The sequence below is a fragment of the Asterias rubens genome, chromosome 5 (genome assembly GCF_902459465.1).
Source record: "Asterias rubens chromosome 5, eAstRub1.3, whole genome shotgun sequence".
In the NCBI taxonomy this organism is placed as follows: Eukaryota; Metazoa; Echinodermata; class Asteroidea; order Forcipulatida; family Asteriidae; genus Asterias; species Asterias rubens.
Window position 1 is genome coordinate 7,821,559 of NC_047066.1, and position 27,135 is coordinate 7,848,693.

The 27,135-nt window shown below is 38.4% G+C and overlaps 2 protein-coding genes across 3 annotated transcripts; one reads left to right on the forward strand and one right to left on the reverse strand.

Moving 5' to 3' along the window:
* Positions 1-4,549: 4,549 nt before the first annotated feature.
* On the reverse strand, positions 4,550-13,508 carry LOC117290813. Its single transcript, XM_033772376.1, has 9 exons — positions 13,407-13,508; positions 11,816-12,359; positions 9,192-9,239; positions 8,628-8,687; positions 7,622-7,751; positions 6,331-6,523; positions 5,931-6,040; positions 5,198-5,245; positions 4,550-4,836 (listed from the first exon to the last, which is right to left on the reverse strand). The coding sequence occupies exons 2-9, from the start codon at positions 12,138-12,140 to the stop codon at positions 4,698-4,700; spliced, it is 1,053 nt and encodes a 350-aa protein (XP_033628267.1). The 5' UTR covers positions 12,141-12,359; positions 13,407-13,508; the 3' UTR covers positions 4,550-4,697.
* An 812-nt stretch (positions 13,509-14,320) lies between these two features.
* Positions 14,321-26,580, forward strand: LOC117290889 (phosphorylase b kinase gamma catalytic chain, skeletal muscle/heart isoform-like). 2 transcript variants are annotated; one of them, XM_033772456.1, is made up of 11 exons: positions 14,321-14,570; positions 17,675-18,117; positions 18,805-18,986; positions 19,985-20,039; positions 20,579-20,644; positions 21,282-21,354; positions 21,730-21,820; positions 22,480-22,603; positions 23,190-23,313; positions 24,158-24,283; positions 25,255-26,580. In XM_033772456.1, the coding sequence occupies exons 2-11, from the start codon at positions 18,017-18,019 to the stop codon at positions 25,552-25,554; spliced, it is 1,242 nt and encodes a 413-aa protein (XP_033628347.1). In that variant the 5' UTR covers positions 14,321-14,570; positions 17,675-18,016; the 3' UTR covers positions 25,555-26,580. The 2 variants fall into 2 exon arrangements, with proteins under 2 accessions (XP_033628347.1, XP_033628348.1); XM_033772457.1 differs by lacking the exon at positions 14,321-14,570 and adding an exon at positions 14,660-14,713.
* The last annotated feature ends 555 nt before the right edge of the window (positions 26,581-27,135 follow it).

Sequence of the window (27,135 nt, forward strand, 5' to 3'; positions counted from 1 at the left end):
AGAATCGGAATGTGCATTCAGCTCCTTAGATACTTGAGTGGGGGTTGGGTGTATGTGGGGTGTACATTTACTCGAGGGACACACATGAAGAAATTAATGTAATCAATAAATTAACACAAAACTAAACAATTCACACAAAGCATGAGAGATGGGGGGAGGGGGGGTCTACAGAATTCTACCCTAAATAGTTGAAGGTATTGAACACGTTTGGTAATTTGTCAAAGACCAGTATCCTCACTTCGTGTATCCCAACATATGCAAACAAATAACAAGCCTGTATGAAAATTTGGACTCAATTGGTCATTTATGGCAAGAAAAAGCTGGGAAAAAAAACCTTGTTGTTAAATAGTGTGCTTTCAGATAGTAGTAAAAGGCTTCTGGTCAGAAGTCTTTTAAAATTTTAGTCAGAATTTACCTCTTTCTCAAAAACCGTATTACTTCAGAGAGAGTCGTTTCTCGCAATGTTTTATACTATCAATAGCTCTGTATGCTAATTTATATTTTGATTGTACAGTGTCTTTAACAAGCTCACCAACAATAAATAAATAAATAAGTAAAATAGCGCGAAACGGACCAAAATTGCCCCCCCCCCCCTTTAGTATTGCAGGCGATCGGCGGCACTAATTTTTCATAAACTCCCGGGAAAATCCCTGGAGTTTTTAAACCCACCGTCACCACAGCAACCGTTCTCACTATCCCATTTTATGTAGGTAACTTCCGGGAGTACTATTTCAAAAGGAATATGCACGGTCGTTTCACACTTACGATCAAACCAAACGAAATACTAATGGTGTGAAAAGGGCTTTTCTTAGAAGTTCAAAAAGATCGACCAAAGGTTCCCGGGAATTTTCCCGGGAATAACTATAGTTATACCTGGGCATGGTCGTGGTGCGACCTTCAGACCGCCTCTCGGACAATAAAGATTTGCATACGTTCCAGTAATGAGGGGACAGGCAGTGCTGCTGGTGCAAGAGTATCGAGTGACCAATCAAAATTCTGGTTACACGCCCGAGCATTTACCATACGTCCTATTTAGGTTTCCGTACGTCCTTTCGTTTAGGTTCTGGTACATCCCTCCTGAGACGAAAGTTACTTTCTCAAAAACTACTGAACCACAGTTAGTAATATATGAGGGGAAGCTTTATACTATCATTATCTTCAAACTGTGTAAGTTTAATGTAAATCTGTGGACACTTTAAAAAAGTACCCGAATCCTTTAAGTGCGTGGCAAATCCCAGCTTTCCCATTAGCTGATCTGGATAACCAAACAAACACCCGACGACCCACATGCCAATCTTTGTCCACGGCTAACGTCGGGGGTATTGCAACCGGCGAAAACAAACGACAGTAGTTCAGGGTGTGTTTTATTTTATACAAAAGACACAGCTAGACCCAATTTCAGAGGCAACAAATATATTATTTTATTGTTTCTTTGCACCCATATTCTAATAATAAAACTGTTTAAATTATAATACACACACATGATTTGACGATATTTACATGAAATTACATATAAGACAGCTTTACTTTTGACACACACCGAGAGAGCTCTTCATCCAATAGGCTTTGAAAGTCCAGTGCGAATTCGAAATTTTAAGCTGGTTCCGTGAAAGTGCGCGATTTCATAGTTTCATTCACGCCTCCACAACATCGTAGGCATGAACCAATGGTTCCCACCATTATTCGAAAACGCGCGAGACTTGCAACATCAGTAAACAAAAAGTGATCAAGTACTCAAAGATTGTCACTCAGTTTTGAAAAAATAAAAAATAAAATCAGAAGTCACTGGTTTGTACTTGTCAGGTTCCCATGATTCGTTTAGTGTTTTTTGCATAATTTACACATGAAGATTGAAGATGAAGGACCAGACTAAATTGTCCACCCAGTCTCTCTTTGGTTAATTAATACAATAGCCAACAGATTACTGAAGTACGATCGCTATTATAATATCATTTACGGCAAGTAGATTAAAGGCAGTGGACACTATTGGTAATTACTAAAAATAATTATTAGCATAAAACCTCACTTGGTAACGAGTAATGGGGAGCTGTTGATAGTATAAAACATTGCGAGAAACGGCTCCCTCTGAAGTGACGTAGTTTTCGAGAAAATAGTAATTTTCCAAGAAGTTGATTTCGGGACCTCAGATTTAGAATTTGAATCGAAATCAAGCATCTGAGAGCACACAACTTCGTGTGACAAGTGTGTTTTTTCTTTCATTATTATCTTGCAACTTCGACGACCAATTGAGCTCAAATTTTCACAGGTTTGTTATTTTCTGCATATGTTGTGATAAAGCAAGAGAGAAGACTGGTGTTTGACAATTACCAATAGTGTCCAGTGTCTTTAAGAAGAAGCAGAAGGTTAGGACCAATGTTTAATAATAACCCACTTATTAAATATCTTTTCATATTTTACGAGATAACCAGGTTAGCAGTAATATTTTTTCCATTTCCAGCTGGAGAAATAGATTTGGTTGCAAGCCATTTGTACACTTAATTAAGAGCCTTTTGGGGACAGTGGCAAATAACAGTTGACAACCAGCACTATGCCAACTGAGCTAGAGCACTGCCACAGAAACCTGGCGTTGCAGGTTCAAATCCTGCTCCAGTCAATTTTTTCTAAAGATTGTTTGCCCCAAATTGATAAACATGTACATTTATAGATATTCACCAGCCAGTTTACCTTTTAGTTTATTTCTTGTTATTTAATGCCAATTAGCATGTACACCTCGCGATATTTTCAGCGAGCATTTTTCTTTTAATACTGACTTGAATTGCCATAAACTTCCACCATTGGTTAAATAATAGCATCATATCTCATTGCTTTCTGTTGATTCTGAAGGTTAGAGTGTATTTCGTAGGGTTCCATTTTTACACCTGGAATATTGAAGCCAAAGTTGCCAAAGAGGGCACATAATTTTTTAAATGGGTGAACACTTTGCATAGCCCTTTAAGCAACCAATTCTAGGGAAGGGTAAAAGGCAACTATCTGCTGCACATAACTGTACAGTGCAACAATAAAGCACCTTTAACTTTGGCCATATTTTGTGCATATTCTGTGTGAGCTTTACTTGGATACAAGAAAACCCAGCATCTCGAATAGGCCCCCGCTGTACAGTCAAAGTTTGTTTACAGTATTGCTTATAATATTGGTGTTGTAATCCGAGTACTGCATTTCAGAGCATTGTACTGAGACACAACGCGTGCAATCAGCCTTGTTGGGATATGGTGGACACTAAAATGTGTGCACTGTTTGGTTTGGGTATAAGACAAAATTAATCCAAACCTAAAAGAGTCCACCGTATCTCAAAATGGCCGTTTCTTCTGCAAAGGGGTAAAAAACTGTGACATCACACCAGCAGTAAAAGATGTGTAGATTTAAACTTAAATGTACTAAGTTGATGTATGAAAGTGGTCCTGGGGTCGATTTCACAAAGACAGTCATAACTTAGACTTAAGGCTAGTCCTGAGTTAGGACGAGTCAATCCTGAGTTAGGACGGGTAACTCGCCCTAACTTCGAGATAAGACTGGTCTTAACTCTTTGTGAAATCAACCCCCAGGTATTTTTTTTAAGAATCACAATGCACAACAGACCAATCCATCAAGTTTTGCTCTCTTAATGATTCAGGCGCTAACATTTTCCCATGTGTCCAATACCTTAAAATCCCATTGCAAAATGCACACAAGTTTCCACTATTTAGATTGCTGTGCAGTGGCTTTTACGTTTGACACAGAGCAGAGCAAGACGCATTATCCACATCAACACCCTAGATAGACAGCTTCATTGGTGGGAAGTGCCTACATGATTGGTCTATTGTGAGCTTCACTGATTACCAAATATTGAACACTTTACATTTCAGACACAATCTGAGCAAGCACTTTTTACCAGCTTGTTTGGCACATTCTCAAAACATCTGACCCGGGGCCTCTTTGTAAAAAGCTGCTAAGTGCACAAATTCGCTAATCGCAGAGTTAACAAGCCAAACTACTACATTGTACAATGTAAATCTGAAAGGTTCTCTGTTTTTGCTAAGTAAATGAACTTGTTAAGCTTAGCAGCTTTATAGCATTAGCCCCAGAGCATACATTGACTCAATACTAAACACGGATGTCACAGCAGACTAGGAAGAAAACAAAAAAAGCTAAGTTTGAAAAGTTAACAACTTAAAGAGCCAGTTCAATCACTTCATGTTGTCTCATTTTGCACAAGACCCCTCAAGTGTGTAAGAATTTCAATCACTGTAACACAGTACAGTTTACCCTTCGTGTTAAAGAGCACGGTTATAAAGACGCTCTGTTATAAAGAGGTTATTTGGCCAGTCCCAGCGACCTTGTTCGAGACTCGACTGTACTTTGTTTATGTGGTGCCAAGGCATCGGTCAAAAAGTGGGTGCAATTCTTACCAGCATTAAACATCTACAAAAAGTAGGTCCTGGTGAAACTGTTACCTGGCTGGAGGACCAGGGGTAAATTTCACAAGATATTAAAAACTTAAGGCTAGTCCTAAGTTAGGATGAGTAATTACTCGTTCTAACTTGAGATAAAAAGAGTCTTCACTCTTTGTGAAATCCACCCGAATAAAACATATAATATGTATTTACTTTTAAAACAACAAAACTAAGAGTGTGAGTGAACTGGCCCTTTAGTAGACAACAGAGTGACCCTCAGTAATACATGATAGTTACTACGGGAGGTCAAAGTATGACTTCTTTACGTTGTTGGCGTGCTCTCTTGACGGCGTCTACTCGCTTCTGTCTCTCGGCGACCTTGTTCCCCATCGTCTGGGTCAGGGGAGGGAGGGAGAAGCTGTTCTGGCTGAACGCTGCCTCCGGTCTGTAATAATGAAAATTTAACTGATTGTTTAAATTTCTTTTAAACAAAACTTTTCCATAATGAACCACAAGCATCGGCTTCTAGATGATGCCTCCATAATATGTAAAGGTATTACAACGTTTCAGCACAGCATTTTTTTGCTGAATGATTGTTTGGAAACCATTCCCATGTTATAACCAATGACCATTCTAACAACATTATTGTAAAACCGACTATAGTCCATGTGCCATTAAACAAAATGCATTTGTTTAAGATTCAGAACTCAACAGACTCAATCATATTCCACAGTAAAGTACACAACTTCAATAAGCCATAATAACTAAAAATTAAAAACATTGTTATTGCCTTTTTTTTTACTTACAATTTTTTGGATTGATTCTTTAAGGATATTCTTGGAAGTTTCCCATCCCTGAAACGAAAAAAAAGATGAAGATCAAATGAATACAAATTGATTTTTTAATACAGACATACATGTATAGCGCTTAGCAGTAACCCATTCCCAAAGCACTGGAGAAACATCTCTAGAGATAAAAAACGAACTCATGTGAGGATAGATCTGTTACAGCAAGGACCCTGATAAAGACCCTTGAGATCTTTGGCCCTTTTCTAATCCACAGCTTCAGTTCCAGATTCAGCTTCAGGCTCCAGTCTCTGGTCTGAAGCCCTGAGCGCGAACGCAAAGCATGCGCAATTGCCAAAACAACTGCGAGCGCCAAGCTAGCCTGAGCCGAATCTGGAGCCGTGGTTTCATAAAGGGCCTTAGTTTACATAGCCCGACTCGAGGAGTTACAGGCGCAAATAGTTATTAACCCATTTCACCTGACGTCATTATTAGAAAAATCTTGAATGCGCCATACTGGTGGGCAATTTCACTGTGCGTTCTCATATATAACTCTATGCATAGAGTATGCTGTGCGTTATCCAGTGAAGTGCGCATTTATGTGACGCAGCGTTAATACCAACATGGTGAGCGTGGCATCAGTCGCCGCGTGTGACGCGCGTGCAAGGGGTCAATGGGCACAAAGGAAAGTGTGATCTTTCATTTGCATGCTGCTTTGATAAAATGAGATACTAAAGGTAATAATTTTACTTACCCAGCACTGGGATCATCCTCTGCTACATACGCCTTAGCAAGGAGGTACGCATCGGGTGTCCACTTATGAGAGTAAAGGACGTCCTTCAGATCGGATTTCAGTCTTGACAACTGTTGAATAGAAGAAAAATACTGGGTTATGATTAAACACAATTTGTCAAGAAGGCACAAAAACTTGATTTTTTTTTTGTTCAGGGGCGCGAGTCATTGCGAGGGGAAAGGTCTGAATCTAGGATCAAAATGTTAAGCGACAGGTTGAAATGATGGGGTTTTCAAGCTGCTTGTATCGCCTAGAGTTGAAGATTGCAAGTAGCTTCGTGGAACAGTATCCTTAGTAGAAGTAGATCAAAGAGCAAGATTTTTGAGTTCTGAAATTTCTGAAAATTGTCTTTAGTTCTTACCTCTAGTGATTGCCTATCACTGCAGTCTTGAAGGTGTGATATGATGACCTCACACTCTGCCATGGTAGGTACCCTGGGATGGGGATCATTGGGCCCCTGGACCTGCAAGGGGTTCATGCTGACTGGGACGGGGGCTCCATTGGTTTGGGGCTCGGTCGGACTGGTCTGCTGTGCAGCTTCTTGGCTTGGTGGTCTGCAAGAAGAAAAATTGAGTTTTCTTTTGATGAAGTATCGGCTTTTGACTTTGCAAAGTTGGGAAGGTAATGCATTCTGCTTTATCAACCAGGCTCCTACTGGATGATAGCCATGCCTATACCATTATGGACCGTGAAGAGGCTAACCCTGTTTCAGTCCCAGGAGAAGTGGCAACAAGTTGGTTTGGGTTCGCAGCCCAAATCAGTGTAGCGCTCACTTTGTGATGTTAGGCAATAGTGATACTAGGCGATACTTCTGATTATTGGCATTTCCCCATACTATTTCTTCTCTCCCCTTATGCTACCTCTAAAAAAAGGAATCGCTTGGTGTTCCTGGCAGTGGCTGCTGAATGAATCGCAGCACCTTGTAAACCTATATAAGGTGCTACATAAATTGGTCTCAGAATTCATAACTTCACTAACCTATCTTTCTGAAGAATCTTGTTATATATGCTAAGCGCCTTGAGTATTTGGTTGATATGTGGGATAGTCTAATTATTTTTTATTAAAGTCACCTGGAAATAGAATTGTTTTTCTTTCAAACATAAGAGTATATGCTTACGAACAATAAAACAATTTTTTTAGTAATTGTTTGTCACGATTTATATGTTTAAAAAATATATAAAGTTGTTTGGGGGGCTGATTTCGCCTACCTCTTTTGTGTCGTCAATCGAGGCAGACTTTGCCTGCAATGCGTATAGTAAACACACGTGCAAAGTACATGTACATCCAAGTCGTGAGTTGGTACATTTCAAAAAGTGTTTTTCTTCATTCAGCAGCAATACACCTGGTCGGCATTGCCGGAAAAAAACCAATTTTTTTTTTTTTTTTTAAACGTACAAACTCACGACTTGGTCCGTACATGTACTTTGCAATTGTGTTTACTCTACGCATTACAGGCAAAGTCTGCCTCGATTGACGTCACGAGCAGCGCCCTCTCGGGTCGGGGTCTACTCTTAAATTTGTAAATAACATAAGAACTGATTTTTTTAAACCTTAGTTAACTGTTTATTCACATTCCACTCATCAAAACACATATATTAGTGACAAAAGCTTTATTTTGAAAAAATACCACTTCCAGGTGACTTTAACAATACCTTTTCTCCACAGCATCCTTGAGTAACCTCTGGAGGTAAGTGTTCCTATTCCTAGCGTCTTGGACGGCGGCTGTGAGCTCCTTCACTTTATCCTCCATGTACAGCATCTTGAGCTGGTCTAGTTTTTGTGCTGAATGATGACAGACAAACAAAGGACAGTTAGAATAAAATTGTTGTGTGAAGGCTCTACGCCCTTCTTTCGGGAACACTAAGTACTTTTGTTCCAGTAACAAAAGGCCGTAAATGGCTCATGGAATTTTAGGGGGAATCACTGATACGTAAATGTTGCTAGAATTACCTCAAAGAGAATTTCTCCGATTGCATAATTTAACCTGCCTGTGATGACTAATGAATGGCAGAAAACCGATCAAACTTTCACACTCAGTTGTCTTGAAACGCAATTTTGCACATTAACTGCTAGCACTCTTTTTCTGGCAACTTTTCGTTACGCCCTTACTCCGCGTACACAATAAATGTAACCTCTCAAGAAAAGTCATCTTGCATATTACTTTTCCTTACAATATCAATACCTAGCCTCAAAGATTCTAAAGCAATGTTGATTGACTTGTTGAAACCATAAGCCAATGGATGGATTTCATCTATGGCTGTTTTAAACACCCGGCTTAGGCTATGGCTTCGGCTTAATCCACCTATTGAAATCCATGTACCTAAAGTGTACATTTTCAAATACTGAAGGAGTCCAAGCCTGAGTCTAACTAAAGTCGCTTCTTTTAAATGAGCCACACAGGGATGTATGCAGCTTGCACAATTTACAAACGGACCATAAATTGACCCCTGCGGCACTCTCATATATATTGGACCATGAAAGTTCTAGACTTTTGTGCATGGATACCATCTTGGAATTCAGGCCTTGATTTCAACTTCATTTTGCAATTTAAACATTCAGACAGATGGCCACACCCATGGCCTCACTTGAAACCAAGGTTATTTCATGAGTGTTTAACATATGTGTAAACTAAAACAGGGGTGGAGTATTTTGTTGTACTTTGTGTTTGGATGCCTCCTAAAGCATCTCCTTCAGATTTGATTGAAGAGTTTGAGGATTCTGCAAAGGAAACAAAAAACAAAAACACTTCTATTAACTGAAATGAAAGTTTGAGCAAACCTTTAATCATTATCATAAAAATAAAATACTCAAGATTCATAACTGCTTTTATAACAAATTACATAAAAATATGTCTTTTGAGTAAAAAACATTTCAATTGAAAAGTATCATTTCTAAAAAAGTGCTGACCTACATTTATTTCCATTCACTGGAGGTCTGAGTAAAGGTCCTAAATTTACAACTTCCACTAGTGTTTAAAATTCTAAGAGAAAACCAGATATATACCTGTTTCACATTATATTTTTAAGGGTATTTTTGTCGAACAAAGTTTAGTTCAAAATTAACAAGGTTAGTCATGTCTTGGTGTTTTGTTATGATTATTAAACAAAATACAGAAATAAATGGTCCCCAAAGAAGTAAAAAAAAAAAACACAGATAAATAACTTCCAAACCACTTAAAAGGCCTTAAGGTAGTCGATTAGAATCGTGAGACCGATATCTTACCTTTTTTTGGACTTGCGCCTCTTGCCATGATGACCTTGAACTGTAACTCTACATGACAAAAGACATTAATATACAATTAGAAATCAGATCCACACAAAAACAGCAGGCCTTTGACTGGAAGTAATCCCGTACAATGTTAATGAGCCATTTACAATGTAACTGTAGTCGCTATCCATTATTGTATTTCAGGGTTTTTTCTTCGGCGAATACTTTGACTTTTAAATCCCTAGTTTACAAATGTAATTGCATCCGTGATGTAACCGAAAAGCGGGAGTTGATATTAGAACACAAATCGAATCTTCACGGTTCTTTGCATAATAATTGCAGTTCTCTTTTTAGTGTTGGTTGAAATATGCTTGGACTGCTTATGTAGGGTAGCATTTGGTTTTTGTAAACAAAATGCTGAGCAATTGGCAAAATTATTAAGAAAGACAGTCTTTAAAGGGTGTATTACTTTTTGTAGTATACAAAACACAATGTCCACAGATTTACACTAAACTTACACAGTTTGTAGATAATGATAGTAGAAAGCTTCCCTGAAAATATTAAGTGCTGAGGTGCAGTAGTTTTGGGGAAATGAGTAAAAAAAAATCATGAAAATAATTGTCGTCTCATGAGACGAAAATTATAAGCATTTACAAACGTATTTTCATGACAATGTTTTACTCATTTCTCAAGAACTACAGCACCTCAGTAAGTAATATTTGAAGGGAAGCTTTCCACTATCGTTATCTTCAAACCCTGTAAAGTTTAATGTAAATCTGTGGACATTTTGAAAAAGTACCCAAATCCTTTATGACACAATAAAAGTCAAAATAATGTGATAGTTTCAGCTGAATACAGTATGTATGCACTTATATGCTCTTGTTTTGAAAAAGGTAAAAAACTGTCCACATTATTTTCACACTTATGTTGAATGAAATCTTGCTTAATGAGGTGACAGCGGGTAACAACCGCATCCTGACCGAAGCATTTGCAAGCAGACACCAACCTCTGAATCACAGTTTTTAATATTCCAGCAAATTTTGCCACCCTTTTACCAAATCCTGGCTAAAACCTTGCCCTGAATGCATGAATCATTTCTCAGATTCACATCTTAGGGGGTGAACAAAGTATCCATTTTTGTTAAAGGGAATCCTTTCTCATTGAGGTTTATCAACAGCTGCAGTGCCTCTCACCAAGTAATGCTTTATCATTCATTTTTGGAGTAGGCCCTATATCAATCTATGACCCTACCTTTAAGAGAAAAAAAAAACCACTTAAAAATACCTCATAAACTACTACTAGCGCAAGCTCACTTGAGACTCAAATGTGTCTGAACCGTTACACCCTTTCCATATTTCTGCAAAGTTATCTTGTTTGAGTTTCACCACAGTTTGATTTTAAAAAAGAACATTTTGAATCTACACATTCACAAGCAAGATGCCAATATTTGATGAACCTCTGTACTGTACTTTTTGTATTGCAACCACACATATTGATTCTGAAGTCCATAGTTCATTCTTGTTTATTTGTGGGAACAAAAACACATGATAATCCCATCTAGTTCATAGTTACAGGTTAATTAAATGCAGTCTGCAAACATTCGGTCCAAGTCGTGACCCATTTTACATTGACCAAAGCTCACTATGCGTATCATATTGAAGAGCGACAAGTAACGAAATAGTGACAAGTTCAAAGGTCGAGTGTGTGACAAAAATATGGGAGTGAAACGAAGGCAGACATGATTTATCTTAATTTATAACCTAGTGTTTTTCAAGCAATTACGAGTCATTTGGAAACGATCATGCTTGCATTTTATGTATGACAATGTTTTAATGACCCCTTTAAACGGAAAACTATCAAACCTACTGACTGTGCAGACCCCCTTCTGGTTTGAAGCTATTATTATTAAATTGGAGCATGTAATCATTACAAATCAATTTTATGTCTTTAATGTTTCGTATGGAAACGGGGCTAGCGTCATAAACCTTTCCACACAGAGATCTGTGCTAACAATTGGCTACATCCCATAGATTTATGCGCTTTACATGTTTACCAGTTAGCAGCTGCCTGTTAGTTAGCAGCGCTTTACATGTTTACCAGTTAGCAGCTGCCTGTTAGTTAGCAATAGCAGCACTATGAAATGTTGCCATAAAAAGTAGTTGAGTTTGTAAAACATCTTGAATATAAACAAAACAATGCATTTTATCAGAAGATATTAAAGAGTGACATTTAAAAAGGGTGTTTTTATTCTTGCTTGGCCTTTATAATATATCCATGTATTTTTAAGCAAAATACCAATTACTAAGAGATTACTGCAGAAAAAAACTCTACATACATTCATAACTTCTTTTATCAGAGCTATTTAAAATTTTACAATTCTTAACTCTTGTTTTTTACTTTGTGTAGCAAATTCCCATACTGCAATCATTCAACAACTACATGTATTTTGAATTTTTAGGTTTAAAACTGATGACATGTGCATCATGTTGTGACCAGAGAGCCATAACAAAAGGTAACAGAGAAATTTTTGTGAAATGTTTTGAGAATTTTGGGTTGAAATTGAATACCTCACCGATCTTACTTTCATTTCATAAACTGAGTAACAGATTCCAATGAATGCATTTAAATCACCAACTCACCTTTATTTTCCCTTTTCAAGTCATCAATTTCTTGATGGAGACTAAAGAGCACCTCATGATGTTGTCTCTTCAGAAACTCCATACTGCGTTCCATATGGAGTACCCTCTGCAGCGGATCCACCTCCGAACCCCCAGTGTCCAGACTCTCATTATCGGGGTGAAGCACAAATGACGAAGCACCACTCGAGTTCGTCGGTGGGAGGATAGGTATCTGGTCCTTCAGGAAGGGGCGTGGATAGCGGGCTTTGTCCAGCGTCTGGACCCGTTGCCACTGGGGAAGGTTAGCGAGTGGTGGAAGTGTCATGGACATGATTGGAGATGCCATGAACTGTCACCAAAGTTTATATAAAAAAATCCTTGTTGTAGATCCTTGCAGACTTCTTGAACTCCGATTCTTTCTTGTTCTCAAACTGCCATCCTAGATATCAAATCAGCTAAGTTTGTGGCAAATCTCAGACTGGGCTGTTAAATTTGAAGCAACGACTTGACGAAACCTCACTCCATAGCTGTGGCTATGACACGTGTGTTTGGTGATGATAAAATCCTGGAAAACAGAAGAAAATTTGTAAAAATATTATTTAAATTATAATATATTTCAAATTTTGTAATATTAATATCAATAATAATATGCCTAGATTTCAATCTACCAATACTTGGCAACTTGACTGATAACTTTCCGTATGGCGCCACCACTTTTTCACAAATTTTTACAAACAGGGCTATCTCATTGAGGTAAATTAGATACTATATTATTTCATAAATGAAAAAGTGGTGGCGCCATACGGAAACTTTTCCAACTTGACTTGTGGTGGGTACTTCTCCAATGTGACTAGATCATTTTTAGATTACCCAAATTTTACCAAAATTACAATAACATAGGCCCCCTAGTTCTAGGATAAAGTAACATGGTTACAATTATTTTAGCTAATGTCAACTGTACTGTGCATGGGAATCCAACATTTCCATTGCCAAATGATAATGGAAGGGCAAGTTGACAAATGTCGGGAGACTCGGACAACATTTCTTTTTCGTAATTTCTACATTTGTTGTAGTTGCTTCACCGTTGGGAGGAGAGTTACGTAATTAATATCGCAACTACAACTTTTGTTATCATTCAAACAATAAACTATAAACAGACAAGACTAGGGAAACTGACTCAGTCCGACTCAACTGGGTTAACCTTTTTTGATATAAATAAGAATAATTAAGATAATAAGGAAGGCCTATTTAAAAAAAAAGTAAACAATTGACTTCACCACTGTTCACATTTAATCATCCACTGGACGCTCGCTATTTTTTAAGGGCCATTTCCAGTTAAAGGATTACATCTGACAATAGATAAGCTATGTTTTAAACACCACACATAGCCAACAAGACAACGATTCGGTCGCATCATCACAAAAAGACACAAGACCAAACTTCAAAGACAACCCGACTGGGCACAAAACATTACAACATAACAACACTCTGCGGTTGACGACTGCTTGCTGTTTTGGTTTTGCTGGGTTCACAATTTTACGAATGTATATATCTCAACTTATTACGCATATATAACCAAAAAGAGCACAAAAACAACCTCATATATACATACCTTTCATCCTTATATCCACTATTACTTTATTTGAGATAATAAAATACGGTAACACTTATGTATTCTTGACCATTTTTGTTCAGATGAAAGAAATTCCTGGTCCAAGGTACGTGCGAGCGCAGCATATTTTATGTAAATTACAGGTTGCCAAGTGACGTTTGACCCAAATAGTCTTCATTCCAAAATATTTGTTTCAATGCCGAATATAACAACAAGTTAATAAATTAAAATTACATTTTACAAAGTAAATTAATACTTTGAGTACAAATATTAATACATACTATTAAAAATGTTTTTATTGTGATTATTATACAATGTTATAAATTTTTAAATATACTATTTAAGAACGAGGTGACTCTTGGTCCAGAGAAATTAGCAACAGCGCCACCATGCGTGTATGCTTTGCCATTCGCTCAGCCGTGAAATTTTTTCGTATCCCTTTATACTCTGGATGGATGACCCAGTGCCATTGGAACACGGAGAAAAAATAATGTTTTCGGTGTCCCAGATGACTGATTAGAAAGGCTTTATGCTTATAAATTCTTAGATCGACTCAAACTTTTAAAATGACCCCTTTCTCAGGGGTGGTTAGAGCGCGCCCTCTTAAGATCTTGTGATAATAACAGGAGAGAGTCTTGAGCTAAGACTATCTATGGCCCTTTTCGAAACTACGCTTTTGACTTTGGATTCGGCATCAGGCTCCGCCTAAAACCCGTAGTGCGTATACGCACACAGCTCGCACATCTGTCAAAACAACCGCGGGCCGAGCTAGCCTGTAGCCGAATCTGAATTCATCGTTGTAGCCGAATCTGAATTCATCGTTTCGAAAAGGGCCTGCTATCTGATAATTGAACCCTGATTGAACCGACCGCTCTGCTCGACTCTCTCTACCTGCTGCTGCTGCCTGATGAGTGGCGATAGATAGATGATGACAAATAACCCCAGTCAACTTTGTGTTTACCTCATTAATATTTGCTTACACGGAAATAGAACTGTAGATCATTAATTGATTAACATTTAAGTGACTTTTTTGACTTAGGGATGCAGCACCGAAAAACTCTTTCATATGACAGAACTAAAAATGTTTTATGAAGAAAGAAGACAGGGACTACTGCTGAGCATGTGCTGAGTGAGGCTGGTGACACCAGTGAGTGGTGTAAAAAGGTAACCAAATGTTCACTTATTTATTTTTAGTTGCGACAACATAACCCTTCTCCTGACGGCGGAGGAGAGGAGGGTTACGTTATCGCAACTACACTTATTTTATTTAGATTTATTTTTAGCTGGTGTGATGCTAATGTGAAAAGGTAGGCTAAATTATTAATCCAATTCAAGACGACCAAGACAGAAATTCCTGACCAGTCCAAAGTTCCATTCTAATTTTTTGTGTGCATTCGTCTCAACTCAAGTCAAGCTCATCACTCATGAATGTAATTGTAGATCAAAGAACAAGAAGATGTGAGGGAGTGTGTGTGTGACTCTGTGAGGAGAAAGAGAAAGTCCAAACGAATGGCAATGCAATGGCAATGGGTTGTTGGCCCTAGCTAGCTGAATGCTAGCTGAATGACCTACAATACCTCCCGACAGTATACAAATATTGGAGATTGACTGCTTCAAGTGCTATGGTATGGTAGGCCACCATGGGTAGGCGGCCTGTATGGTTCAAACTACGAATTCCGAGGTGTTGCCCGGAGCGTTTCCCCCCCCCCCCCCCCCCCCCCCGAGGAATCACCGAAGGAGTCGGAGTTTTAACCAAGCACAAGTAAAACCAGTCTATTGTTTTATAACACCCCAACAGACTATTTTATAATCCTCGTACACGTAATGTTCGTACGCGCGTTTTAGATACACAGATGCACAACTGATTGGGCTCGATGTTGGAAACAAAAAAAACGTCTGGGTACTGCACGCCATGTGATAATCATAGCACGGCAAACGATGCCTTATCAGAATAATTGTAAGGGGTGTTATAAAATGCCATTAAGGACCAGGGGACACTGTACTTTAGCACTAAACTACAGTACAGTACCCTAGTAGTAGTAGTAGGTTTGTTAGGCTTCATTCTAATTTTAATTACACCAAAAATAATTGATGACCCTGGTTAATTGATACGCTGGTTGAAAACTGTACGCTTCAAGCTTGCGCGCGCATTTTTCATGATGGGCCGCGCAAACTTCAAGCAAATGCGCCTGTTGATGAAGTTCGCCCAGGTCGCAATACACAAGAAAATGCATTGCCTTTTACCATAAAGTGTACTTGGGCCTTTCTATAAAACAAGGAGTCCAATTGGAAAATAAAAATGTTCAGACTTTCAAGTAGATTTATGTTAAATTGCACAGGCCCATGTTTGATTGTTTTTGTATGATTGTTTCCCATGATCAGTTAATATTAATTATAATATGCAAATATGTCCCAAAGATTTCTTCTTGTGGTTATTTATTTAGGCTAATTATAAGAAATTAAAACCCTGAATTTTTTTTATGAAAAGTGGGACATTTTATGTTAGGCAGAAGTCTGTATTATATCTTTGTGAAAAATATATAGTTTGTGAAAAATGTAGGAAACAATTGTGAAACTGTACACATTTTCAGGCCTGGAATTTTATCTTTGAGTATGTTGAAAGGACAAGGCCATTGTCATTTTGCAAAGGGCACTTCCATAGGAAAATCTTATTAAAGTCTATGGAAAATTGTTGAAGGGCGCCAAAGCCTAGACCAGGGGCAACAGAAGCCATGTGGCCTGCGTGTAATTTTAGACCTGCTTTTTAGAAAGTTTTAAAGTGCATTCAAGAAAGATTTGTGCTGATGTGGTTGACAAACAAACGTTCCAACTGGGACCAGTTAAATTCTATCCTTACTCCACCCCACATACATTGTGTGTCATCAAGCATGCCTCAAGTCATCTGTGGTTGTTGGGTTGCCAGGGCCAAATTTCAGAAAAATCTGCTCAGCAAATTTCTTGGCTTAGCAAGAAATGAGATGGGCACAAGTCACAGCATGGTGTTCTGGTTTTGAAACCTAGTTTTAGCAAAAGTTTGTAAGCTGTAGTAAGGTTGTGTGTTTACATACACAAGGACATGGGTACTGTAACCAGCACATGTCAGTACATGTGCAGCTACCTGCTTATTACATAATTTGGTCATTTGCATATGGGCACAGGAACCAATGAACTCTTTGAATACCTTGCTGTGGACAGTTGTATGTAAATTAGGGAGCTTCAGCTGAGTGGGTGTGGTGGAAGATTAAATGTTTGTATTGGTCAGTTATATGCTAATGAGCTGGACCGAATTGGCGACTTCGGCTACAGCTACGGCTAGGGCGCCCGCGTCTGCTATTCTTCAACACTGACAGACCGGCTGATCTAGCCGTAGCTGTAGCCAAAGTCGCCAATTCGGACACGGCCTTACTGTTGTTGGTATAATGTTATGTAATAGCTAGTTCTATGGTCAGATTTTCAGCTTGAAAATTGTGTGTGTATTCATTTCTGCGCCTTGAACACACAGCACAGGGTGGATATAACTAGTTTGTCGAGAAGAAAGGTAGGCCTATTTCTTAGCTTTGTTATGGCAAAGTAACTTCTTGCAGATCTTTGATCAGATGTCTTTTTTCAGAATTATTTTGGTGGTTGTGTGCATAATTGTTGTTGTTATTCTTTTCACATCATTCCACTTACTCAATATTATCAAAAAGGAAAACAGTAAACAGTTAATGCAGCTGCAATTGATTTTGAGAGAAATGCAGTCTCACTCGGCAAAGTTCCACTTAGCAATTCTCCATGGAATAGTGTTTTCGTATGACTGAGCCAGTATTAGGAGTTGTTAAAAGAAGTTCATACTTCCTGCAAATGCGAATGCGATACAAATTTTGACGTCTCATCACTGTTTTTGCTGGGAATGTTTTGCAGGATTTGAGCACATTTCAACTGATGCGAATTATTCGTTTGTGACGCCAAATTTTGTATCACATTCGCAGGAAGTATGAACCGGGCTTTACTGGTTTTAGCGCCATGGTCTTTATCTTTTGTTAAGCATAAAATGCATTGTAACGTGGAGTAGGCACAGGAAGAAGCACAGAATTCCCTGCATCCGCAAACGCCAATTCTTTGCTTATGGTAAGCAGAGCCATGAAATTGGGCCATGCATGGTGTCTCCACAAACCTCTCATCATTGTATTTTGTATTCCAACCATGCAAACTTTCTAATCCTACAAATCCGTAGTACACATTTGGCAATGTCCTTAACCTATTACTTTTTGTAATACTTCTTGCAGATCTGAAGAAGGTATCGAGCGATAATTGTCTGGCGTATCACAGAATGCTGACATCTTCAAAAGTGGAGCACTCCATGTCAAGCCGAACTATAAAACTGGAAATCATACTTTGTGGAGTTCCTTCATGGTCCTGTAACCTAGCTGTGGATTGCGAGATCTACACAAGATGAGATTCACTCTTCTTAGGAAATACCAACATGCAATGGAACTTCTATGACAGAAAGTTAGCATGGACCTCTATTTAAAAAAAGGCTAACAAGACTTGTGTAGTTATGTTTTGTATGATAGAGTGTTGTATATTGGCCGATCAGAGACTTTAAAAAGACAGGTGCTGCAGCCAAGATGACTATCGGAACGGATGAGACCGATGCGGATTTGCTGCTGAGCAAGCAGTATGGGGACGTCTTCTCCAGCACTTATGTTACCAAGCAGATGTTGGGCAAGTAAGTAATAACTATAGTCTGAGAAGGTTGGCAACTAGTGAATCTGGCAACCTAGTGAAATGACAAGCTAACTGGTCCTGCTGGCTAGAAACAGACAAGTTAAAGGCAAACTCTGCATCTCTTCCAAAAGTTATTGCTATGTTGTGTACTCCTACAAAGAAAAAACAACAACTTTAAAGCTCAAGTTTGCCTGTTACCCCTGATTGCGCTGTTGATAGTATTAAAACATTGTGAGAAATGGCTCCCTCTGAAGTAAGATAGTTTTTGAGAAAGAGGTAATTTCTTACTCAAATATTAAAAAACTGCTGCCCTGGAGCCTTTTTTAGGCATCTGAAATCACACAAGTTTGTGCAACAATGGTGGTTTTTTTTTTCTTCATTCAATTCTCTTGCAATTTTGATGACCATTTGAGTGTACCAAAGGTGTCCGGCAGGCGATTTCACGAAATGCCAGGATTAATCCTATATCGAGTTAGGACAAGTAACGAGTTAGGAAGAGTAACTCGTCTTAACTTAGGATGAGTTCAATGCTTACTAACTGCCATAAATACAGAACTTAATTCGTTCTAAAAACTCCTAAGATTAATCCAATGTTAGAAAGAGTTTGGTGAAATCGACAGCAGTGCCTTAAAATCTGTTAAAAGAAATGAAAATCTAAAAGTATTTATTCTTTTGATTGTCTTGACAGAGGAGTAAGTAGCACAGTCAGGATGTGTATTCACCGAGAGACGTCCAGGAGCTTCGCAGTCAAGATCATCGACATGACGACCCAGAAGCATTCTGACCAGACGACGGCCATCATGAATGAATACAGCAACGAAGTAGCCATCTTGAGTCAGCTGTCAAGACCCAATAAACATCGAAACATCAGTAAGTCCAACTTCTCAATGGGGTGGTTAAAAGCAAATTACAGAATTGGTTTGCCGTGTTAACACTTTATGTAATCCACTATATACATAAACTTACAAACCTGTAGAAGTTTGAGATCAACCAGCCATCTGGGTCACAAAAAAATAGTGAAAACTGATCACACATTTTGCATGACATCGATTGATTTTTTTAATAGTAAAATGCTCTTTGTGGGATTAACTCCAATGGGAAAATTTGTTTTATTTCTCATCAAATATGACATTTCAAACAGAAAACTTAGACAAGTTTTTTTTTTAACCAATTCAAGCTATGACTTGGCTTACCCACAGGGCTTTTTCTTGAAAGTCACAGCAACACATGTCCAAATAATAAGTGCTATTATTAGAAATTAGACCGAACATAAGTGATTTGGTTTTGTTTTGACTCTGGTGAGGACAGACAGAGGAAGTGTGATGACTTCAGAGATAATAAGTTTCTCTCACATGATCGGTTTGACTACAAAAATTCAGTGAGTTGAGAAGAAAATCTCTGTGCATTGTTAGACAAGTTGATTAATTGCAGAGATACCAAGTCTTTATAGACGTCCACCAAATTATCACACTGGAGAAAGATAGGTAAACTTCATGTTAGTGCGAATAAGTACTAAAGTTAATAGAGGATGATAGCGAAGTAGACTGGCTCCTTGTTTTTATCTGTTATATCAGTGCTCATGATCATACGGGGATACTGGGAACTCAACAAAGATAACTTGATGGAAGCCTGAAACGGCTTTGGTTTTGAATTTGTTTGGTTTTGAGTTTTACCGCCTTAATTTGTCCTTCACCCTGCATTAAAATTCTGTCTAAAATCATGGATTGAGCCATGTAGTGGCCATTCCAAAGCCACGACATTTTGGATGCTAAATCAATTTAACTTGTTTGTATTTAAATATTTGTTGGGGGGGGGGGTTATTTAAAGACAGTTTACATCAAATTGATTCATGTTTCGTTCCCTTGCAGTTGATCTACACGACTTCATGGAGACGCCAACGTATTACTTTCTAGTATTGGAATTGTGAGTTACCATCTTTTAAGTAGGATTTGAAACTTTGCATAATGGTGGAAAAACGATACAGTAAAGGTTTGTGGTAACACCATGTAATGATAATCTCTACAGTTAATAATAATAATAATAGTAGTTATTTGTAATGCGCCAAATCAATCTTTACAGATGTTCAAGGCGCAGCAGAGACAATGTAAACACAACAATACATGTACATATCCAGTGAATGCTAATCAAACAATAATAACACCATTTGCAACAACAATGGAAAGAAATCAGAACCGGGAGGGTAACCACGACCAGACCTGCAGCATTTAGCCAAAGAAGGTCCCGTTGAAACCAACAATTCTAGTCAGAACCACCCAATCCAACTCATTTAGAGATTATCATTACATGGTGTTACTGCGAACCTTTACTATATCTTTTATGATATTGAATCTTATTGTAGAGTCTATATAAAAGATGTACTAATCATTTTGTATCAGAATGTTTCATCATGTTATCTTTTAGTTGAAATTGTAACACTGTTTCATTAATGATGTTCTTTGTAGATGTCCTGAGGGTGAGCTATTTGACTACCTGACAAAGGTGGTCACACTTTCCGAGAAGAAAACAAGGTGAGATCATCCATTTTGTTTTCAAAAAGAATAGTGACAACTTGTTGCAGAAAAGAGTAGAAGTTAAGAAATTAAAATGTTTTTTAAATAAAGAAGATTTCCCTCCTAGTAAGGGAGTGTTCAGGTTAAAAGGTCTATTAAAGGTCTATTAAAGCCTACACCATGTGTCTGCATATAGGTCATCAGCCCTTGTGCTCAATAAAAATGTAAAATTCCAAAGGACCAAATAATTGTAATAATAATAATAATAATAACCAGTTTTTATATAGCACTTTTCACACCCGAAGGGCGTCCCAAAGTGCCTCACATTATTACCCGTGGTCTCTGGGCCTTAAATCATTCCTTAAACCATCTCAGCTCCCTGGGGACAGCCTGTGCAACATTAGTATGTGCTACTCGGCTAAATCAATCACATGAACCATTTACCCCTGTGTGATGAGAAGCAATGATTTAGTTAAGTGTCTTGCTCAGGGACACAAGTGTCACGACCGGGATTCGAACCCACACTCTGCTGAACAGAAGCACCAGAGCTTGAGTTCAGTGCTCTTATCCGCTTGACCACGACACCCCATGCCTCTGTGATGAGTCCTTTGTTTAGGTGACTCTTAACTTTCCATTTTTATTTGTTCGTACTAAGGTATATTATGAGACAGATTCTTGATGCTGTGCAGTACATCCACAGCCATGGTATTGTCCATAGAGATATGAAGGTATAGTGAACAGCTGCATTACTTTTGACCCCTTGCAGCACACTTACACTCGGAAAAGCAGAAAAGCTAGGTTTACTTCGATATTTACTTTGAGGTTGACAAACTAGACTTGAGAACTAGTTTGTCATTTTCCAATACTTCTGGGAGATAATAACGTCTGTTCACCCTGCAACCATAGATTAAGGGCAGAGACTCCTTTCTCTATGCTCCAACCTAGTTATTTTTTGTTTGTAAACCATATTTTGGGAAAGTTTGTCTGCTGTTTGTGCTTTAAATTGATAATCTGGATTTCAAAACAGTCCTTTTGTAAGAACTTATTAAAAGTTTCTTTATGTGAATTAGAAAACATTGTTTTACTTTTGTTTTTTTATACAGCCGGAAAATATATTACTGAAAGACAACCTGACCGTCAAGATTTCTGACTTTGGCATGGCTGCTGATATCAAAGAAGGGCAACTGCTTACAGGTAAGGGAATGGGACCTGACTAAATGCCAGTGATGTGGATTTTGGCCTGTGTCTGATTTAGCACCTGTGGCTATGGCTAAGGCTGTTGCTAAAGGGTGTTGCTATCGGCATCCTTTATAGACAATGTGACCTGTGACATCACATGTTTACAAAAGACCCTGGACTTCCTGCAGGCAAGATTTGTACACAGCTCAACAGAAGAAAACATAAAATCTTATATTTTATGGAGATTGCACTGTCTAATTCTTATCAACTTTTGATATAATGAAAGGGGGCACGCTTCAAAACTTGTCCAGCTTTTACTTTCATAATTGGTTTTATGTGGAAATTATGACACAAAATGTCAACTTTCTCATAGGGCCAGTGTAGTTTCTTGCCTGCGAGAATACTCAAGGAATGTACAAGGTCACACTTATTGTAAACAAAGTTCACATGGTCTATATGAACTGCCTCTAGCTACCAGACAATCTTGGTGGTCTAGTTGGTAAGACTGCTCTAGAAGTGCAAAGGTGACGGGTTTGAAGCCCACTTGAATCCTCATAGAACTCTGGAAAGTACCGAGTATACAGTGCTAACACACTTCGGTGTCACATACATGTATGTAAGGATGAAACCAAATATCATTTATAAAATAGTTTGTTTGATGATTTCTACCACAGAGTTGTGTGGGACGCCTGGTTACATGTCTCCAGAAATGCTGAAGTGCAGTATGAGTTTAGATGATGTCAAAGGTTACGGCAAGGAGATTGACCTCTGGGCGTGCGGGGTCATCATGTTCACGCTGTAAGCTCTCAAAACACAAGAATGTAGTGCGTATCAGATTCTTTTTTAAATATTAAACCACATGGAACAGCGACTGGTTAAAATTTTTAAATGATTTGTTGTTGAACAAAAGACAAATCTACTAGAGTGTGATTTGAACCCCTCTGACTGCCCCCCCCCCCCCCGAACAAAGATTAAAATCCTGCTCTTGTCAATTTGTCTTTGTTCAACCCCCAGTCAAATTATTTTTCAACGGGAAAACCCAAACTGTTCTACACTGCCTTGAATTGTCCCTGTGCATGACAATGTTTCCACTGACCATTCATTTTTTAAATGACCACCTCATTCATTATTTTAGACAATAAACTAATCCTTTTTAAATACAAGTATTTATATTTTTTAGTGCTTGTTAAATCTGTTTTGTAACTCAACCAGCTACACTAAAAATCTGTTTAATCAACCAGAAATAAATAATAAGAACAAATATTGAATCAAGAAAATCATTTCTTTTATTGCTTGTTAAAAATGTGTAACTCAGCCTTTGAATCACAGATTTCGTTTGAGAAACCATAAATATATTATTCCAACAATATTTGCTACCCACCAGGCTCGTTGGTTGTCCTCCATTCTGGCATCGGAGGCAGGTCATCATGTTACGCACCATCATGGAGGGCAGGTTCTCCTTCGGCAGCCCCGAATGGGACGACAACACAGAAACTGCTAAAGATACGGTAAGATTACAATTCTGATGATAGCGCCCTGGTTATTTAATAATAACAATAACCAGTTTTATATAGTGCTTTTCACACCCAAGGGCTTCTCAAAGCGCTTCCAACATAATTACCCCTGGTCACCGGGCCTTAGTTCATTCCTAAAACCATCTCAGCTCCCTGGGGAGTATGCCTGTGCAACATTAATATGCGCTACTCGGCCAAATCAATCACAAGAACCATCTCTGCCCTCACAGGTACCCATGTACCCCTGGGTGGAGAGAAGCAATTACAGTAAAGTGTCTTGCTCAGGGACACAAGTGTCACGACCGGGATTCAAACCCACACTTTGCTGAACAGAAAGCACCAGAGCTCGAGTTTGGTATTTGACCTACTCGTAGACATTTTTGCCAGGCTATATAATTATAGTGACACCGAAAATCTGTTTTCCTGGAAGCATAGAGGAAGTGACCTGATACTTTGAATGTTTACACTTCAAGCCCAGCTAGGGCCTATAAAGCAGAATCAAGCGCCCTGGCACCCTGTGATTCGTCAATCACATGATCCTGAAGGCTGCAAGTGCAGCATTTTTTAGTAAGCAGAGCTAAATAACTACTGAAGCAAAAAATATTGCTGAACCATTTTTCTGCTAAATTTTATTTGTGGCATGGCTGGTGACCTTATTCTAGTGTAATATGTTTAGCTGCTGTTTGTGCTTAAGCAGCTCTTTTAAATTGGGCTCTGGTCTCATGCATCAAGCCAAGATAATCATTCGTAAAACCAGCTTTCTGATACCCATAACGCCAGTCACCCTGAAACCACCGCTACATGGTGTAACAACTCTTCCTCTCTTTATTGATCTCAGATCAGAAAGCTGTTAGTGGTTGAACCATCCCTGAGGTTGACCCCTGCTGAGGCGCTTCAGAGCCCTTTCTTCCAGACGTCGGACTCCCCTGCCAAAGCTGCTTTCTCCCCCCGGAAGAGGTTCAGGGTAGGTTTCGTGTTTTATTTTATTTTTTGCAAACTTTTATGTCTTTTGTTTGTTCTCTCTTTCCCTTACATGGATTTCCAAATGCAATTTGCCTTCCCTGTGGCCAACATTATAATTATTACGATTATTATTAAGAGTTAAAATTGCATTTCAAATTGTGGGACAAACTGTGTTGTCATGTGCATCTCAAAACTGGTTCTGGGGTGGATTTTGCAAAGAGTTAGGACTAGTCTTATCTCGAGTTAGGACCAGCACTGGTAAGGACGAGTTACTCGTCCTAACTAAGGACTAGCCTTAAGTTTTTTATATCTCGTAGGACTAGTCCTAACTCTTTGTGAATTGACCCCAGCTGTCATTTTATTGACGATTCATTTTATTTGTTTAAAGATCTTTATACAGGATACAAAAATCAGCCATAATTATGATGCAAATCTTTAACTGGTTGTTTCTTGCCTGCTACAAAATGCACTGAAATGTACAGGGTCTCTTTTTTTTTTTTTTTTTAACAAGATGTATCTTGCCTGCCAGGAAATGCCCTGGAATGTACAAGGCCACTCTTTGTATGACAGTTTAGCATACATGATAATCTTCCTACTTAAGTCCGATTTCTGATTTGTTGCCCTTTGAGAAATAAGAGGAATTGTGTAAACAGCCCGATGAAGAGTCTGTTATTGTTATTACTATTAAGGTCAGCCCTTAATTGTGCTCAATCAGATTTTCCTACATTTCCCCAAGGACCAAACATCATGCCTGGTTTAGCCAACTTAAACAATATGATGAACCTTATCTCTTATAATTGCTTTATGCCCATCTTTCTTTGATTTCTTCCTAGCTTAGGCTGACGTTTCAATTTTGGTTATTGTACATGTGTATCTTATTGTTTGTATTTAGCGTCATGAGCACTTTGATAAATTTGTGCGCTTTATAATGTTTCATTATTATTTGTTATTATTAATTTATTTTGTTGACAGTCTGCTGCCATAGCGATAATTGCAATCTGCGCCTTGAGGCGTTACACCAGCCAGAGCTCTGTACCCCTTATCCGTATCAAGCAGAACCCGTACAGCGTCCGAACCATCCGCAAAACCATCGACGGATGCGCATTCGGGATCTACGGCCACTGGGTTAAGAAAGGCGAGGGTCAGAACCGGGCGGCTCTGTTTGAGAACGTACCTAAGACGGACGCATTGAACGCAGCGTCGAGTAAGTCTCCACATGGCAGTATGCTGTCACTGCTGGACAACAGAGTGATGTTTGAGGTTCCTAGTTGATAAAAGCGTACAGTTATAGCTTCAAAAAGACTCTTGACATGAAACTCTAGATCTGGCCGTTTTATTGTTTTATGAGCAACTTTGTATTGGAGTCGACTGCTCTAATTGCTTATACCAGTATACTAAAGCGTCACTTACAACGAATGCGTGATGAGAAGAATTTGACTTGTCAAAAGTGTGTAGTAACGCTGCTGTAAAGTTGTGTAGAACATGACTGAAAGTAAATTGCTGCCCCATGTTTGGGATCTGGACCCTATTTCATGGCTTTGGTGATCGTGAAATTCTGCGCTTACTGCCTGATGAATCAAATGCTGTATGGTGCCGTAAGAGGATAATTTAGTGGTAACTAGTGATTTAGCCCAGCAGTGCCCAATTTCAAAGCGCTGTTCATTATAGGGTTTATTGGTTTATATTAAACCTACCATGCAACCTACTTGTAAAAGTTTCATCAAGTCAGTGCTTTTATGTTTCTTTTGTGAAACCAGTGAGACAAGAAATCATGTTTTTAAACATGCACATATACAAGCTTATTTAGGTTGCAATCAAAACAAGTAACAATGATGATTTTGAGGATCTTTCATGTACAAAAGCAATGGGGGTCGTCGCTAAAAAAAAGCAAAGTCCAAACAGTGCGAGAACAAAAGAGAAGTCCTAAATATACCTGATTCACAAACGTGTGTGTGTGTATCTTGCTGTGGTATGCATTTTATGATCCTGCTTTCAAATATTTCAAGTGGTCATCTGGCCGAAAACAGAGCACAGAAGAAACGCAATAAAATTTGTACTTTTTAAGGAGTCTTGTTGTAAACGAAACCTTTTAACAATGAACAGTAAATTTTCTTTAGTGTAAGATATAACTGATAAGACTGTTTTTATTAGTGTTTGCCAAAAAGATAATTACTGCGTGAGTACAAGGTACAAAGCAGCTGAATTGATACAATATAAATGAAAAGATTTAAAGGCAGTGGACACTATTGGTAATTACTCAAAATAATTATTAGCATAAAACCTTACTTGATCATGAGTAATGGGGAGAGGTTGATAGTATAAAATATTGTGAGCGAAACGGCTCCCTCTGAAGTGACGTAGTTTTCGAGAAAGAAGTAATTTTCCAGGAATTTGATTTCGAGACCTCAGGTTTAGAATTTGAGGTCTCGAAATCAAGGATCTGAAAGCCCACAACTTCGTGTGACCATGGTGCGACAAGGGTGTTTTTTTCAGGTTTGTTATTTTATGCATAAGTTGAGATACACCAACTGTGACACACCAATAGTCTTTGGCACACCAATAGTGAACAGTGTCTTTAATGTAAGCAACTGGGATTAGTATCACATTTCTGCTTACCATTAACGAAAATCTGTGCTTACGATAGTAGAACAAAATGTGTAATGCTAGAAATGTTTTATTGTGTGCATGGAACCTTACTTTTACTAAAGCATTCTTGGCTTACAAAGCTAGCATGTAAATTTAGTACATACCATGGGCTCAATTTCATAAAGCTGCTTAGGCAAATATTATCGCTTAATCATTTGGTGCTAAGTGAAAATGAACAGGATACCAGTCACTAATTGCACATGAGAA